The 14,863-nt window shown below is 38.7% G+C and overlaps 1 protein-coding gene across 2 annotated transcripts in view; it reads right to left on the bottom strand.

Moving 5' to 3' along the window:
- Nucleotides 1–8,614: 8,614 nt before the first annotated feature.
- Nucleotides 8,615–14,863, bottom strand: part of ano6 (anoctamin 6) — a 44,375-nt gene continuing 38,126 nt past the window's right edge. For both annotated transcript variants that reach the window (XM_056456239.1, XM_056456241.1), the window contains one exon: nt 8,615–12,996. In XM_056456239.1, the coding sequence (XP_056312214.1) occupies nt 12,796–12,996 (201 nt within the window). In that variant the 3' untranslated portion in view covers nt 8,615–12,795. The remainder of the gene's footprint in view (nt 12,997–14,863) is intronic.

The raw sequence follows: 14,863 nt of genomic DNA, 5'->3' as shown, positions 1-14,863 counted from the left end.
ATTAATTCCTATTGTTAAGAATATTTATTATTATCAGCCTCTTTATACATTAAAACATAGTTAAAACATTAACACTGGACTGTGCTCATATGTAAACAAACAAACAAACAAAATAAAACGTCAACGTTTAGATTGAAATGTGCTTTTAAAAGTTAAAAATGGTAGGCTCCTGTACTTAAATGTAAAGTATTAACTTATAGTAGCCTATTCATTAAAGCCTGGAGATGTTACTCATAAATATAGGCTATATGTCATCACATGTACATATGACATATTTGATTCCTCCGTGTACCACTAGAAGGAAGCCCACCTACCACTAGTGGAACAGGTACCACAGTTTGAGAACCAGTGCTTTAATCAATGTACTGTTTTCTATAATAAAGGCACAAACATCCTGAAGTGTTTTAGAAGTTGTTTGTTGGTTTTAAGGCATGGAAGGACTGTAATTCATTCAAAAGTACATCAGCAAATGGCCATTTCCAAATCCTTTTTTTTCCTCATGTGTGTGTTTTTTGCCAGTAAAGGTTATTATTTAGTTTAATGTGATTACATAAGAGCACGACTGTTAATAAAGGTGAAATCTTGACAAAATACAAGAAATAAATCAGAATTGCAGGAGCATATGAACTTGACAATCAATATTTTGTTTATTTGTAGTCTGAATTGCATACAAATGAACTTAAGGATTAATTGGGAGGATTTATGCTTTATTTAATTGCAGTTTAAACTGACTCCTTGTGATTTCAGTTTAGAAAAAATATTTCTTACATATTGTGCTCCATTTTAGGCACATTAAATATGGTAAACAAGTGACGGTGTGTGTGTTTTGCAGCTTTATTTCAGCGTGCTACACTACGAATACAGAATAAAATAGCATGATTAAAAAGGCAGAGTTATGCATAAATAGATTGAAGCATTACTTGCAGTTCTTACTATTAATAATTCAGATTTTATCTTTTTTTTACTAAGTGATTCTCATTAACCTTAAAATGAACTCATTAAACCAACAGGTTATTTTATCAGTGAGTCGTATGAACGCATATATGAACATTTATTTGAGGCATATTTTGAGTATAGTGATTAAAATATATTGTAAAAGCTGTTATTAAATGTTATTATTTCCGTCAATGACGCGACAAGCTCGTGGACGACAGTGGAAATTTCCGACGCTTCCTTGAGTGGGCGGGGCTAATTTGCGAGCTGCGATGCCATTGGCTGATCATCTGATTAATGGCCGACACCTGCAGGGGCTTAAATACCACACGCGTGCAAGCGGCTTCCGTGTATACGTGGACGAGAGGTAAGATGGCGTATGGGGTTATTTTTGTAATACTGAAACAAAGAAGGGATTGATTTTGTAGTACATTTAAATGCTTATTTCATTAACCTACTGGGTAGATGAGTTGGGGGAAGTTCTCATGGGTTTTATTAGCACAACACCATGAGAAACCGTGCAAACAATCACCAGTACTCTTAAATCAGCATTTCTACATGTTATAAGTTTTAACATGTCCGGAAACCCAGTCATGGCTATTATAGAGACTGTGTTTGTTTAAATCCCATTATATAGTGACAGTTTTCTGATTACTAGTGGTTTGTTTAGCAACACTTTAACTTTAAAGCTATTGTCTGTCAAGTTTACCAAATATCCAATTTATTAACGTTTTGTAAGCTAGAAGTCAAGTGTAACTAACAGGGAAACCGCTGTCTGTATCAGATTGTTTGAATGTTTCAGTGCTTTCATTTGTTAGTTGTACTTATAGTTTGAGTTAACTTTATTAAATTCATTGATTGTTTGCCCCATTTACTTGTGTTGACTAAAGTATTGTTTTAACCACATTTATGTTTCTCTTTTTATTAGGTGTCTGGATCTGAGCTGTGAGGGAAACCGGAGTGATGCTGGCATGGAGTCCTTCAGTTGCCTATTATTCATCTTTGACTTAATACTGAACTGCCTCTGTCCTGCTGTTGTATCCATCTGATGACGGTATCAGCTTGGACTGATCTGTGCTTTTCAACCATTTTCACAGAGCCTTTACTAGCACTTCACATTTTGCATGTCTCGGTCTTTTTAGTCTCTTTAAATGAGGTGATTGACGAGTTGTAATTAAGACATGCAAAATATGTAGTGTTGGAGGGCTCCTGGAGTGGTTGAAATGTTCCTTTTGTGTAGTATAAAAATCTGCAAAGTGTGTATTTCTGCAAAATAAAAGGTTAAATGTGATCTTTGTGCTCTTCATGATTTGAAGCTGTTCTCTGAAAAGTATTATTTCAAAAATGAGTTCTCCACACATTTACAGTGTTTGTGGATGAATTAAGATTGACTTTGTCATCAATTAAGACAAGTTTATTACTTTTGACCATAACTGATCTAAAACAAGACCACCTAATCTGTTCAAGCTTATTTCAGCAGTGTCAACATCTGAATCAAAGCATCCTGAAGGTCCTGAGCTGAAGCTACGTTGGAGGCTGAAAAGTGGAAGCTGAATGGGATCGTGCAGAACCGGCTGGGGTTTTTTTTTTTTTTTTGGACCAGTTTTGAGGGGCTGGCTAGTGGGGATTTATTATTTTATTATTTTTTTATTTTTTCAGATTAAAAAAATTTATATATATTTTTAGCAGTTTCTCCCAGACTGGTGTAGCCTGCCCTAATTTTTTTTTTTTTTTTTTTTTTTTACAAATTTTTAGCAGGGATTTGACCCCCCCACACCCCTGGTGCAGGTTTTCCTTTTTTTAGGTTTTATTATTATATATTTTTTCCAGACTGCTGTAACCTGGCCTAATTTTTTAGCAGGGATTTGTTTTTCCCCATCCTGCCTGGTTTAGCCTGCCCTAATTTTTAGCAGGTATTTGGTTTTTTCCCCACCCTGCCTGGTTTAGCCTGCCCTTTCTGTTCCAGTTTTTAGAATTTTTGTAAAATTAGTCCCTCCTCCTCTTTAGCTGATTGGCTTAGATAGTTAATTAGTGCCTTATAATAGGCTCTTTTGACTTAGCCCCTCCTTCTCTTACTTATACTCCTCTCTGATTGGTTGATTTGAATAAGCCCCTCCCATGGGCACTTAGTCTGGAATATTTTACAAGTAATTTTTCAAAATTTTGTCTCCTTCCGCATAACCGCTGCTGATTATTGTTACGAAAGTCCCCAGGGGGAGCGTTCTGGAATCATACTCCGCCCCTTCGTGTCCTGCCTTCATGTCTCTGTCGCCACGTTCTGATCCGCTTGCCGAGGCACAGCCTGTCACAGCCCACGGCGACCTGACCGTCACGCAACCATGCTTTCCATGCCGGAGTGGGGATTGAGCCCACGCTTTCCCGTTCAGGGAGCTGGTGCACTACCACTGTGCTACCGGCACGTTCTTACTTACTATAGACTGTCCGGTAAATTTATCTTTTCTCTTGCAGTAAAGCCGGTTTAACTGCTCAAATTCGCCTAAAGAGGGCCTCGAACCTGCAACTTCCTAATCATGCCCTGACGTGCACTGACCACCAAGCCACCACTCTGCTCATACTTATTAATGATTTTGGGTCATTTTATCTTTTCTCTTGCAGTAAAGCCAGTTGAAGCGCTCGAAATCGGCTAAAGAGGGCCTCGAACCTGCAACTTCCCAATCATGCCCTGACGTGCACTGACCACCAAGCCACCACTCTGCTCATACTTATTAATGATTTTGGGTCATTTTATCTTTTCTCTTGCAGGTAAAGCCAGTTGAAGTGCTCAAATTCGGCTAAAGAGGGCCTCGAACCAGCAACTTCCCAATCATGGCCTGCTGTGCACTGACCACTGAGCCACTGGAGCGCTCATACTTAGCAATGATTTTTGGGTTATTTTATCTTTTCTCTTGCGGGTAAACCCAGTTGAACTGCTCAAATTCGGCTAAAGAGGACCTCGAACCTGCAACTTTCTGATCATGCCCTGATGTGCACTGACCACCAAGCCGCTCTCTGCTCATACTTACTAGTGATTTTGGGTCATTTTATCTTTTTTCTTGCAGGTAAAGCCAGTTGAAGCGCTTGAATTCAGCTAAAGAGGGCCTCAAACCTGCAACTTCCTAATCATGGCCTGCCATGCACTGACCACTGAGCCACTGGAGAGCTCATACTTAATAATGATTTTGGGTCATTTTATCTTTTTTCTTGCGGGTAAAGCCAGTTGAAGTGCTCGAATTTGGCTAAAGAACGCCTCGAACCTGCAACTTCCCGATCATTGCCTAACGTGCACTGACCACTGAACCACTGCTCCACTCATACTCAGTAATGATTTTTGGGTCATTTTATCTTTTCTCTTGCAGGTAAAGCCAGTTTAACTGCTCGAATTTGGCTAAAGAGGGCCTTGAACCTGCATCTTCCTGATCATGGCCTGCTGTGCACTGACCACTAAGCCACTGCTCTGCTCATACTTATTAATGATATTGGGTAATTTTATCTTTTTTCTTGCAGTAAAGCCAGTAGAACTGCTCAAATTCAGCTAAAGAGGGCCTCAAGCCTACAACTTGCCAATCATGGCCTGCCATGCACAGACCACTGAGCCACTTGAGAGCTCATACTTATTGATGATTTTGGGTCATTTTACCTTTTTTCTTGCGGGTAAAGCCAGTTGAACTGCTCAAATTTGGCTAAAGAGGGCCTCGAACCTACAACTTCCCAATCATTGCCTAACATGCACTAACCACTGCACCACTGCTCCGCTCATACACAGTAATGATTTTTGGGTCATTTTATCTTTTTTCTTGCAGGTAAAGCCAGTTGAAGTGCTCGAATTCGGCTAAAGAGGGCCTCAAACCTACAACTTCCGAATCATGGCCTGCTACGCACTGACCACCAAGCCACAGCTCTGCTTGTACTTATTAATGATTTTGGGTCATTTTATCTTTCTTGTTGCAGGTAAAGCCAGAAGAACTGCACGAATTTCAGCTAAAGAGAGCCTCAAACCTGCAACTTCTGGATCATGTCCTGACATGAACAGACCACTGAGCCACTGCTTCACTCACTGTTCAGTAGTTTTTGGTTATTTTGTCTTTTTTTTTTTGCGGGTGAAGTAGAAGAACTGCTTAAATTTCAGCTAAAGGCGGTCTCAAACCTGGATGTTCAGGATTGTTAAGCTGACATGGCGACCACTAAGCCACTGGTGTGCTCATGCTAAGTATATGTTTTTGCTTATTTTATCTTTCTTTTTGGCAGAATAAGATTTCATCTAAATCAGGCTTTGAACCTCAAACTTTCCAATCGCATGCTGAGCTTCAGACCACTGAGCCACTGCTGCTTCATTACTCACTGGTGATTTTCTTTTATTTATTACATTTTTTTCCTTCAGTGTTAAACCATGAGAACTTCATTTAAATAAGGAACCGAACCTGGAATTCCCAGACCAAAGCTGGCTGCTCCGACCACTGAGCCACGTGGACTCTACGCTCTCTGCTGTCTTTGGGTATGTTTGACTCTTTTCTTCTTACAAAAACCAGTAACATTTAATACACAATATTGGAGAGCCTAGCACCCAGATCTTTCTTGGACCTGAACCTTTTGTACGAAGGTGAACTTACAGACCGCTGAGCCATTGAGCCTGTTGTATAAGCTCTTGGTATTTGGGTTTTTTGTTTGTTTTATCGATGTACACACAAACTGAAACAGGTTAAGGTGAGCCTAGAACCCACTGCTTCTTCTAAACTGGATCTTCTTTAAGAAAGGTGAACTCACAGACCATTGAGTCTGGTATATAATCACTTGGTCTCTGGGTTTTTGTGCGTTTTATCGATGAGCACACAAACTAAATAGAGAATGGCCGGTCTAGAACCCAGATTTTTCTCAAAGCTGGGTCTTTTGTATGAAAGGCAAACACACATACCGCTGAGCCATTGAGTCTGCCGCGAGTTTTTTCTTTTTTGTGGGTTTTTGTGCGTTTTATTGATGGTCAAATCATTGAAAACTGACGAAGGAATGCCTAGAACCCAGATCTTTCTCGAACCTGGATTTTCTGTATGAAAGACGCTCTTACAGACCGCCGAGCCATTGAGTCTGGCGTGTAAGGTCTTGGTATTTGGCTTTTTGTGTGTTTTATCGATGAACAATCAAACAAAACCAGATTAAGTTGAGCTTAGAGCACAGATCTTATTCGAACCTGGATCTTATGTACGAAAGGCAAGTCACAGACCGCTGAGCCATTGAGCCTGCCACAGACGTCCTTTTTTGTGAGTTTGTGTGTGTATTATTGATGAACAAACAAACAAGAACAGATCAAGGTGAGCCTGGAACCAAGATCTTTCCCAAATCTGAAACTTCCAGATCAGACATGCAGACCACTGAGCCACTGGAGCAATGACACTTAGGTTAGATTTTATTAGTTATTTGATCTTTATGTAAGGTAACCCTGTAGAAAGTTATCTAAAGTGGGAAGAGAACCCACAACAGCCTGATCCTGGTCAGACTCACAGACCACTGATCCACTGGCGCTTCTGTACATATAGATGGTTTTTAGTAATATCGGCCTTTTCTTTCCAGGTTCAAGCTGAAAAAATCATCTAAAGGTTGATTTGAACATGCGATTCCCACTTCACAGGCTGATGGTCAGACTACTGAGCCACCAATGCACTCAGACTAAGTTTAGATTTTTGGTAGTTTTGTCTTGTTAATTGTAGGTGAAACTAGTAGAAATTCATCTATAAGATGAAATTGAACCTGCAACTCTCAGATCACAGACTAACGTGCAGACCACTGAGCCATTGAATCTTTGCTGCTGCTGTAAAGGTTTTTTTTTTTTTTGGGTAATCTTGTGTTTTTAACCCATGCTCAGCTTAATCTAAAGAGTGACTTAAACCTGCTATCCACAGATGACAGGCTGATGTCTTACCACTGAGCCACTCATACGCTCACGCTTACTACTGACTTCTGGTCATTTTGTTGGTTTGATTCTAGGTGAAACTAGTACAAACTTCTGTAAAGAGGGAATTAAACCTACAACTCTCACATCACTGGCTGATGTTCAGACCACCGCGTCACTGGTGTGCCCATATGTGATGCAGTTTTTGTAAGTAAGAGCAGAGGCAGAGTTAGACCAGAGCATCTGGTCTGCAAATAATTAAAAATAAAAATAATTTAAAATATAGATAACGCTAGGAAAAGTAACATAATATATAACAAATTAATTAAATAAAAAGGAAATTAAATATATAATTGATTCTAGTGAAGATAGAGCAGTGTCGCCCTCCTGTGGGGAAATCTGGGAATTACAGCACATAACTGATAACTGAAAATCAAAATAAAATAAACATCAAACAAAATATTTTAAGAAAAATTAAAATATAATACAATAAAAAATAATGCCAATTAATTAAATAAATTAAATTAAATTAAATATATAATTAATTTTAGTGAGGTTAAAATAGTGGCGCCATCCTGTGGTGAAATCTGTGAATTACAGGACAGCCAATAAAATACTGCAAATAACTCAAAATAGCTTCAAAAAATCATTAAACAAATTAAAAAATGTCAGGAAAATTAATGTAATATAATGTAATAATTAACTGACTACAAAATAATTCAGAATTGATTTTAGTGAAGTTAGAGCAGCAGGAAATCTGGGAATTACAGCACCGCTAATCAAATACTGCAAATAATTAAAAAGAAAAATCATTAACAATAAATAACGCTAGGAAAATTAACAATATAATATATAATAAATGAATTAAATAAAAATTACATTAATTATATAGTGCCAATTAATTAAATTAAATTAAATTAAATATATAATTAATTTTAGTGAAGTTAAAATAGTGGCGCCATCCTGTGGGGAAATCTGTGAATTACAGAACAGCCAATAAAATACTGCAAATAATTCAAAATAGCTTTAAAAAATCATTTAACAAATTTAAAAATGTCAGAAAAATTATTATAATATGATAATTAATAGACTACAAAATAATTCATAATTGATTCTAGTGAAGTTAGAGCAGCAGGATATCTGAGAATTACAGCACCGCTAATCAAATACTGCAATAAAAAAAAATCATGAAAAAATAAATAATGCTAGGAAAAGCAACAATATAATATATAATAAATGAACTAAATATGTATTTTTAAAATATATAATTGATTCTAGTGAAGATAGAGCAGTGTCGCCCTCCTGTGGGGAAATCTGTGAATTACAGCACAGCAAATCAAAAACTGCAAATAACTCTAAATAAAAACAAGATAAACATCAAACAAAATAATGTAAAGAAAAGTAAAATAATATAATATAATATAAAATAATGCCAATTAATTTCATTAAAAGATCAATTAAATATATATTTAATTTTAGTGAGGTTAAAATAGTGGCGCCATCCTGTGGTGAAACCTGTGAATTACAGAACAGCCAATAAAATACTGCAAATAACTCAAAATAGTTTAAAAAACCATTAAATAAAATACAAAATGTCAGGAAAATTAATGTAATATAATATAATACCAATTAATTTAATAAAAAATAATTTATATGTGATTCTAGTGAAGTTAGAGCAGTGGGAAATCTGAGAATTACTAATGAAATACTGTAAATAGTTCAAAATAGCTTAAAAAATCATTAAACAAAATGATTAATGTCAGTAAAAGTTATACAATATGATCAAATATAACAAATGAGCAGGATAAAAAATAAATGAAACGTTTAATTGATTGTAGTTAGAGCCCTCAAATGAACAGCTGTCAATAAACCGTTCAACACTGTACAACAGTACCCGTTTATTTCTTTCTATAAAAAAAGGAGTCAATATAAGTGCAAATATAGGTGTATATATATAAACATCACATTTAACAAATATGTAACAAACCAAAATGTAATATTCACAAACAAACCATGAGTAAAATTAAAATAAAAATCTAAAGAATGACATCTTGTGCTCACAGTATCATGTGTGACAGTATTATGGAAATACTCTCATATTATTAACAGAACAAACCTTAATCACAAATACCATATTCATATACTCCAAGGTAGATAAACACCATAAACACAACAGTACAGCTCAATAAATCTGGTTTTTGTTAGTATACATACCTTTAAAAGATATTAAGTGCTGGGTTTACTTTATAGAAACTCATTTGTCAGTGTTATATTGATAGTCAAATATATATCTTTCATAGTCTCTAGCAGATTGTGTATATTGTGAAGTGGTTAACATATCTGCTTCTAATAATATATATTGTATTATATATATCAGTATTATGCAACTCAATGCATATTATGGGGTTCAATAATTATCAAAGTAACTAATAACGAGCAATACTTATGTTAATACATTAAAATCTATGAACAATTATTGATTAATTAATTTAATAATGTTTACAAACCACATTTGACTTTAATGATGTAACAGCGAATTCTGAAACGACATATTAAGGAGATTAGTTCATGTTAACTAATGAAACCCTAATAATTAAATACTTCACATAATACAAGGAAGGAGTATTAATTACTGTTATCTATATCTGTTATCATTAACGGTGACTTTTGCCTATATTATCTCTTCATCTGCTGCTTATTATTAGTTTTTAGGGTAGTAGTTTAGTTTGAGTATTGGCTGTGAAATGTAGAATAAGATCATGCAGAGTATGTGCTTTATAAGTATTAATAAACAGCTAATATCTTTATAATAGGCAGGTAATAATCCACAGGTGAGTAGTCAGAATTAATACTTAAATCCTTAAAGTGATGCTACTTTTTTGCATGGTCCTTTGGAAAATGAAAATTATATGAAGAGTTCAGATTCAAAAAGCTGTGTGCCATCTGATATTTCAGTCCAAAATGAACCTTTTTCTCAGCCTCCTTTCTTTATGTTGATTTATTTTACTTTCAAGAGTTCACACTTAGCTGGTGATTGATTATAAAGCTTGTTTGGCATGCTGTCCCGGGAGAGAGCCCTTACTTTAAGACGCAGAACAATGTGAAAGTTACAGACACACATTTTCCCATCACTATAAATAACCAGAGTTTTCTCATCTCAATATCTTCGTCTTGAACACCCCCCACCACCCAACCCTACTTTCCCTCCTTAAAGTAAGAACATCTGATCCCTGATGTCTGTGTTTTTAATCTTAATCAAACAACTGAAGATATAATCAGGGGCGCAACTGCACATTTCAAGAGTTCACACTTAACTGGTGATTGAAAATAAAGCTTAAATAAAGCATGCTGTCCCGGGAGAGAGCCCTGAGCTTATGAGATCCTCGAGCTCTGGGCTCCCTCCCGTTGCAGGGCGAGAGGAGAGATTGAGCTCAGGTAGATCTCGATGACTCCCCCCTCGCTTATTATAGCTAAGTGTCAGATATGGATGCTGAGAAGAGGTGTACTCAGAGCTTGGCTGTAAATATTTTGGATTAATTGTTTAGGGTGCTTGTTTTTGAACTGTGGGAGGAAACCGGAGGACCCGGGGAAAACCCACGCGAGCACGGGGAGAACGAGCAAAACTCCGCACAGAAATGTCGCATGGTTTGGAAGGGAATTTAAACCAGGGGTTTTCTCGCTGTGAGGCAACAGTGCTAATCACTGGCCACCGTGTCGCCTGTTTGAAAGGAGGGAAAGTAGGGTTGGGTGGGGGGTGGGGGGGTTCTTCAAGACGAAGATATTGAGATGAGAAAACTCTGGTTATTTAAAGTGAGTTAGGAATCATCTGATAGGGTAATTAGTCATGAGCTAATGCTGGAACAGCTGTGAACAATCATAAGCACGTGATCCTCTCGAAATTTGTTTATAATAAACTTCACTTAAAGACCTTTGAAATAACTTAATTTTTGCCATAAAAGTAACATCTTTTCTTTTGAGGTGGGGGTGTTTACCTTTAATGTATAGGACAGTAGAGATTATTGCCAGGAAATCATGGGGAGCACAGAGAGGGGAAAGATCGGCATAGGACCACGAGGTGGGAATCGAACTCAGGTCACCGTGAGCACCGGAGTGCATGTGTCAAATCGCTAACCACTACACCACTGGTGCCAACCACAGAAATAAAATGACTGAACCTACACATATCAGCCTGATAAAAAGCTCATTTAAGAAGAAGATTTCAGATGGCATTTAGAGGTTTCTGCATCTGAACTCTTCATATTCTGATTGTCAAAAGCACGGCTGGTAATTTAATAAGAGGAGTTATAATGACAGAGCGGTTTCTGAAACGTGGCTTGATATACAGTTTTAGACAAAATTTAATTCAAGAGTTCATAATTAGATATTGCTTGATAATAATAGCAGGTTTGACATGCTGTCCCGGGAGAGAACCCTGCACTCAGAGATAATTGGGCCCAGGGCTCCTGCCTGGTCAATGAGCATGTAAGGGGAGTACAAGATCAGGTAGTTCTGGAGAGAAAGGGGGAGATGGGGTGGATGTTTTTTTTTTCCGGAAAACGAAGATAAGAGGTAGTTTTAAGCCACAGTCACACTAGAGTTTGAGCTTGCGAAATTCTGTCGTACGGCACTAAGAAAAAGGGCGAGATTAAACAAGATAATTAGACATTAAAAAACGCAAGCAATTGGTCCTTATTTTACATTTCTGTCCAGAGAGGTCATGTTTTGATCCTCGATTGGTTTCACGCAGTCAAATGATTCGATTTCGCAGGTCAGAGTTCACCAAGCTTGAACTTTGCACCCCAGCAACCGGCGAAATTTGATGCATGACCTTGCGTTTCCGGTCTGACGCATTCGCGTGCGTATGAATGGGAGTCTATGGGAGGACAAGCCCAGTGTGACCGCAGCTTTAGCCAGACACTTATAGTGAGTTTGGATTAATCTGATTGGTTAACTAATGATTAAAGATGAGAGACCAGCTGCGATCAATCATATCACATGCTCCTCTCGAAATTAGTTGGTGAAACGTCACTTATTTTCAAGTGATGTTTAACAGAGCAAGAAATTGTTTCTAATACTGACTTCTGGAGAAAGTCTTTCTTAAAAGTCTATGAAAGAATTATAAAAGTATTTCTTTTAGTTTGGCTGCAATGAAAGATTCACTCACTCACTCATTCATTTTTCCTTTGGTTTAGTCCCTTTTTATCAGGGGTCGCCACAGCAGAATGAACCGCCAACTATTCCAGCATATGTTTTACACAGCGGATGCCCTTCCAGCTGCAACCCAGTACTGGGAAACACCCATACACACTCATATTCACACACACACTCATACACTACGGCCAATTTAGTTGATCAATTCCCCTGTAGTTCATGTGTTTGGACTGTGAAGGGAAACCAGAGCACCCGGAGGAAACCCATGCCAACACGGGGAGAACATGCAAACTCCACACAGAAATGCCAACTGACCCAGCTGGGACTCGAACCCGCAACCTTCTTGCTGTGAGGCCACAGTGCTAACCACTGAGCCACCATGCCGCCCATATTTTGTTATTTGAGTTGCATTATGGGATCTTGATCTTTCTTCCAAAAAATGTTAACCTTAAAAGCTGTAAAACGTGACTTATTGACGTTTTTAATAGTTTAAAGTGCTCTATTGTCTGGGATGTTGTTGTATATTACGCTACAAACACCTTGTAATAAACTACCAGCACGTTTTCTCTTATTTTACACACTTATTTATCTCTATATATTATTTCAAGCTACTAAAATGTCAGTAAAAGTCACTTTGTTAAACTGCAGAGTGGATCTTTCAACTCTAAATGCGTACAGAGCACAGATCAACATCCCATAATGCAATTCACAACTAAATAAGTAACCAGAAAACACATGTGAATCCCTAAATAAGGCAACTGTGCATTAAGAGATATTTCCTAGAGTGTATGCAGTGTTGGGATTGAGTTGTGCTTTACATCACTGTGTCGTTATATCAGCTCCTCCAGCTCAGTGAAGTCAGCCGCGTCCGTCTGCAGTTTCTCTCGGATGGGTTTCATTAGGTTTGTCAACTGGGTATTGTTTAGGATGTCCCGCGTCAGGAATCGCTCACGTTTGATCTGCTCGTTCAGAGCTTCAGGAACATCCGGGATCAAGTAGGACAGCATGAACTTGGTGAAATACACAATGTGCTGAGAGGAGGAGAGAAAGATACACACTTTAACTGCGTGAGGATGGACTTTACTCAAACATCTCCTACAATAAAACCATACAAACCCTGGAATCTGGAAAAGGGGACGCAAAACCATACGCAGAACATCCTTCTCGCCCTCATCAGGGTTGCTTTTTTTTGTCTTTTTAGATTTATATTTGGCCTTTTTGCCTTTATTAGATAGGACAGTATTTAGACAAGAAGCGAAGCTGGAGAGAGAGGGGTAGGGAAATGTCCTCGAGCCAGGATTCGAACTCAGGACACCCTGAGGTGCCACTGCACCATATGTCAACACGCTAACCACTAGGCCAGGCATGGGCAAACTCGATCCTGGAGGGCCGGTGTCCCTGCAGAGTTTTGCTCCAACACTAATCAAACACACCTGAACACCCTAATTAGTGTCTTCAAGATCACTAGAAAGCTACAAGCAGGTGTGTTTGAGTAGGGTTGGTGCAAAACTATGCAGGGACACTGGCCCTCCAGGATCCGAGTTTGCCCATCCCTGCACTAGGCTATTGCACCAAGAGGTGGTTGTTTATAAACTTTATTTCAACCCAAACAAATGGGTAACCCTTTGTAGTTAGTTAACTCTGAGAACATAGACAGACTTTTAGGGGTTAGATAGTCATGACTGTTTGCTCAGATGTTAATGGTATCTAAAGATAAACTGGTGAATGGGTTTTCTCTCTTAAGGAAGACAATCCAAAATAAAGATCTTTTGATAAACTTGATTTCACCATTAACAAATACATGACCCTTTGTAGGTGAATTAACTCTGAAAACAGTCATATATTTGGGTGCTAAACATTCATGACTGTTCTCACAGATGTTAATGGGTATTTAAAGAGTTTGGGGAAATCCTCTAGGGAAGCTTCTGTAGCCAGACTTCCCGCACATCCTCTGTGCGTCTCTTCTATTGCCAGGTATGCTGACTTTATGAAATAATTTTATTTATAATTATTTTTTCAGGGTTTTCATCTTTATTAGATAGGACAGTAGAGAGTATTGACAGGAGAGCAGAGAGAGGGGAAGGATCAGCATAGGACTGCAAGGTGGAATCGAACTCAGGTCATTAGCCGCGTTTCCACTATCGCGCCTAAAGCGAGCGAGCCAGGGCGAGCCAAGGCCAGTCGCGTTTCCACTATCACTTCCGGGGCGTAATCGGGCCAAAGCGGGGCTTCCTTGGGGCCAGCGTCCGGCCTTTTTCGGCCCGCCGAATACCTTGGGCCAAGGAGGGCCAACTGGGGCTTTGGGGCGGGGTTACGTACAAAGGCGGAGTTTTCCTGTCAGGTAAAGCGGAGACAAGATGCTTTCTTCCCTTACATTTGTTTTGCTATGGCGCTTGATCAACTCACTAAGAAGAAGAAAAAATGGATAGCAGACAGTACTGGTCAGTTGAGGACACCAGGGCTCTTCTGAACATTTGGGCCGAGGAAAATGTTCAGAGGCAAATAGACGGCGTTTGCAGAAATGAGGACGTTATCAAGTACATCGAAAACACTACAAACACACCACAAACAGTAAAAAAGCAATCGCTTCGGTGTTCTCCATCTTCCAGCTCTCGTAGTGATGCCAGGTTGTGTTTGTGGTTATAATTTGAGTTTTTTGTTCCCGCTGAAGTGGGCGGGTTGTGTGACGGGTTGTGTGACGTTTGATTCGGGGGACGTTCTGGGGGCGGTGTTTGCGTGACGCGCTGCGAGCAACTAGCCCGACAGTGGAAACTCGACATGGTTTCGGACTCATTTCTCAACCTCCCGGGCTATTGGCCCGGCCTGGCCCGATTAAAGCCCTGGCTCGCACTGGCCCGATAGTGGAAATGCGGCTACTGTGAGCACTGGAGTGCATGT

This window comes from Danio aesculapii, chromosome 4 (assembly GCF_903798145.1).
Source record: "Danio aesculapii chromosome 4, fDanAes4.1, whole genome shotgun sequence".
In the NCBI taxonomy this organism is placed as follows: Eukaryota; Metazoa; Chordata; class Actinopteri; order Cypriniformes; family Danionidae; genus Danio; species Danio aesculapii.
Note: the sequence above shows the minus strand (reverse complement) of the source record. Positions and strands in the feature narration are given on the sequence as shown.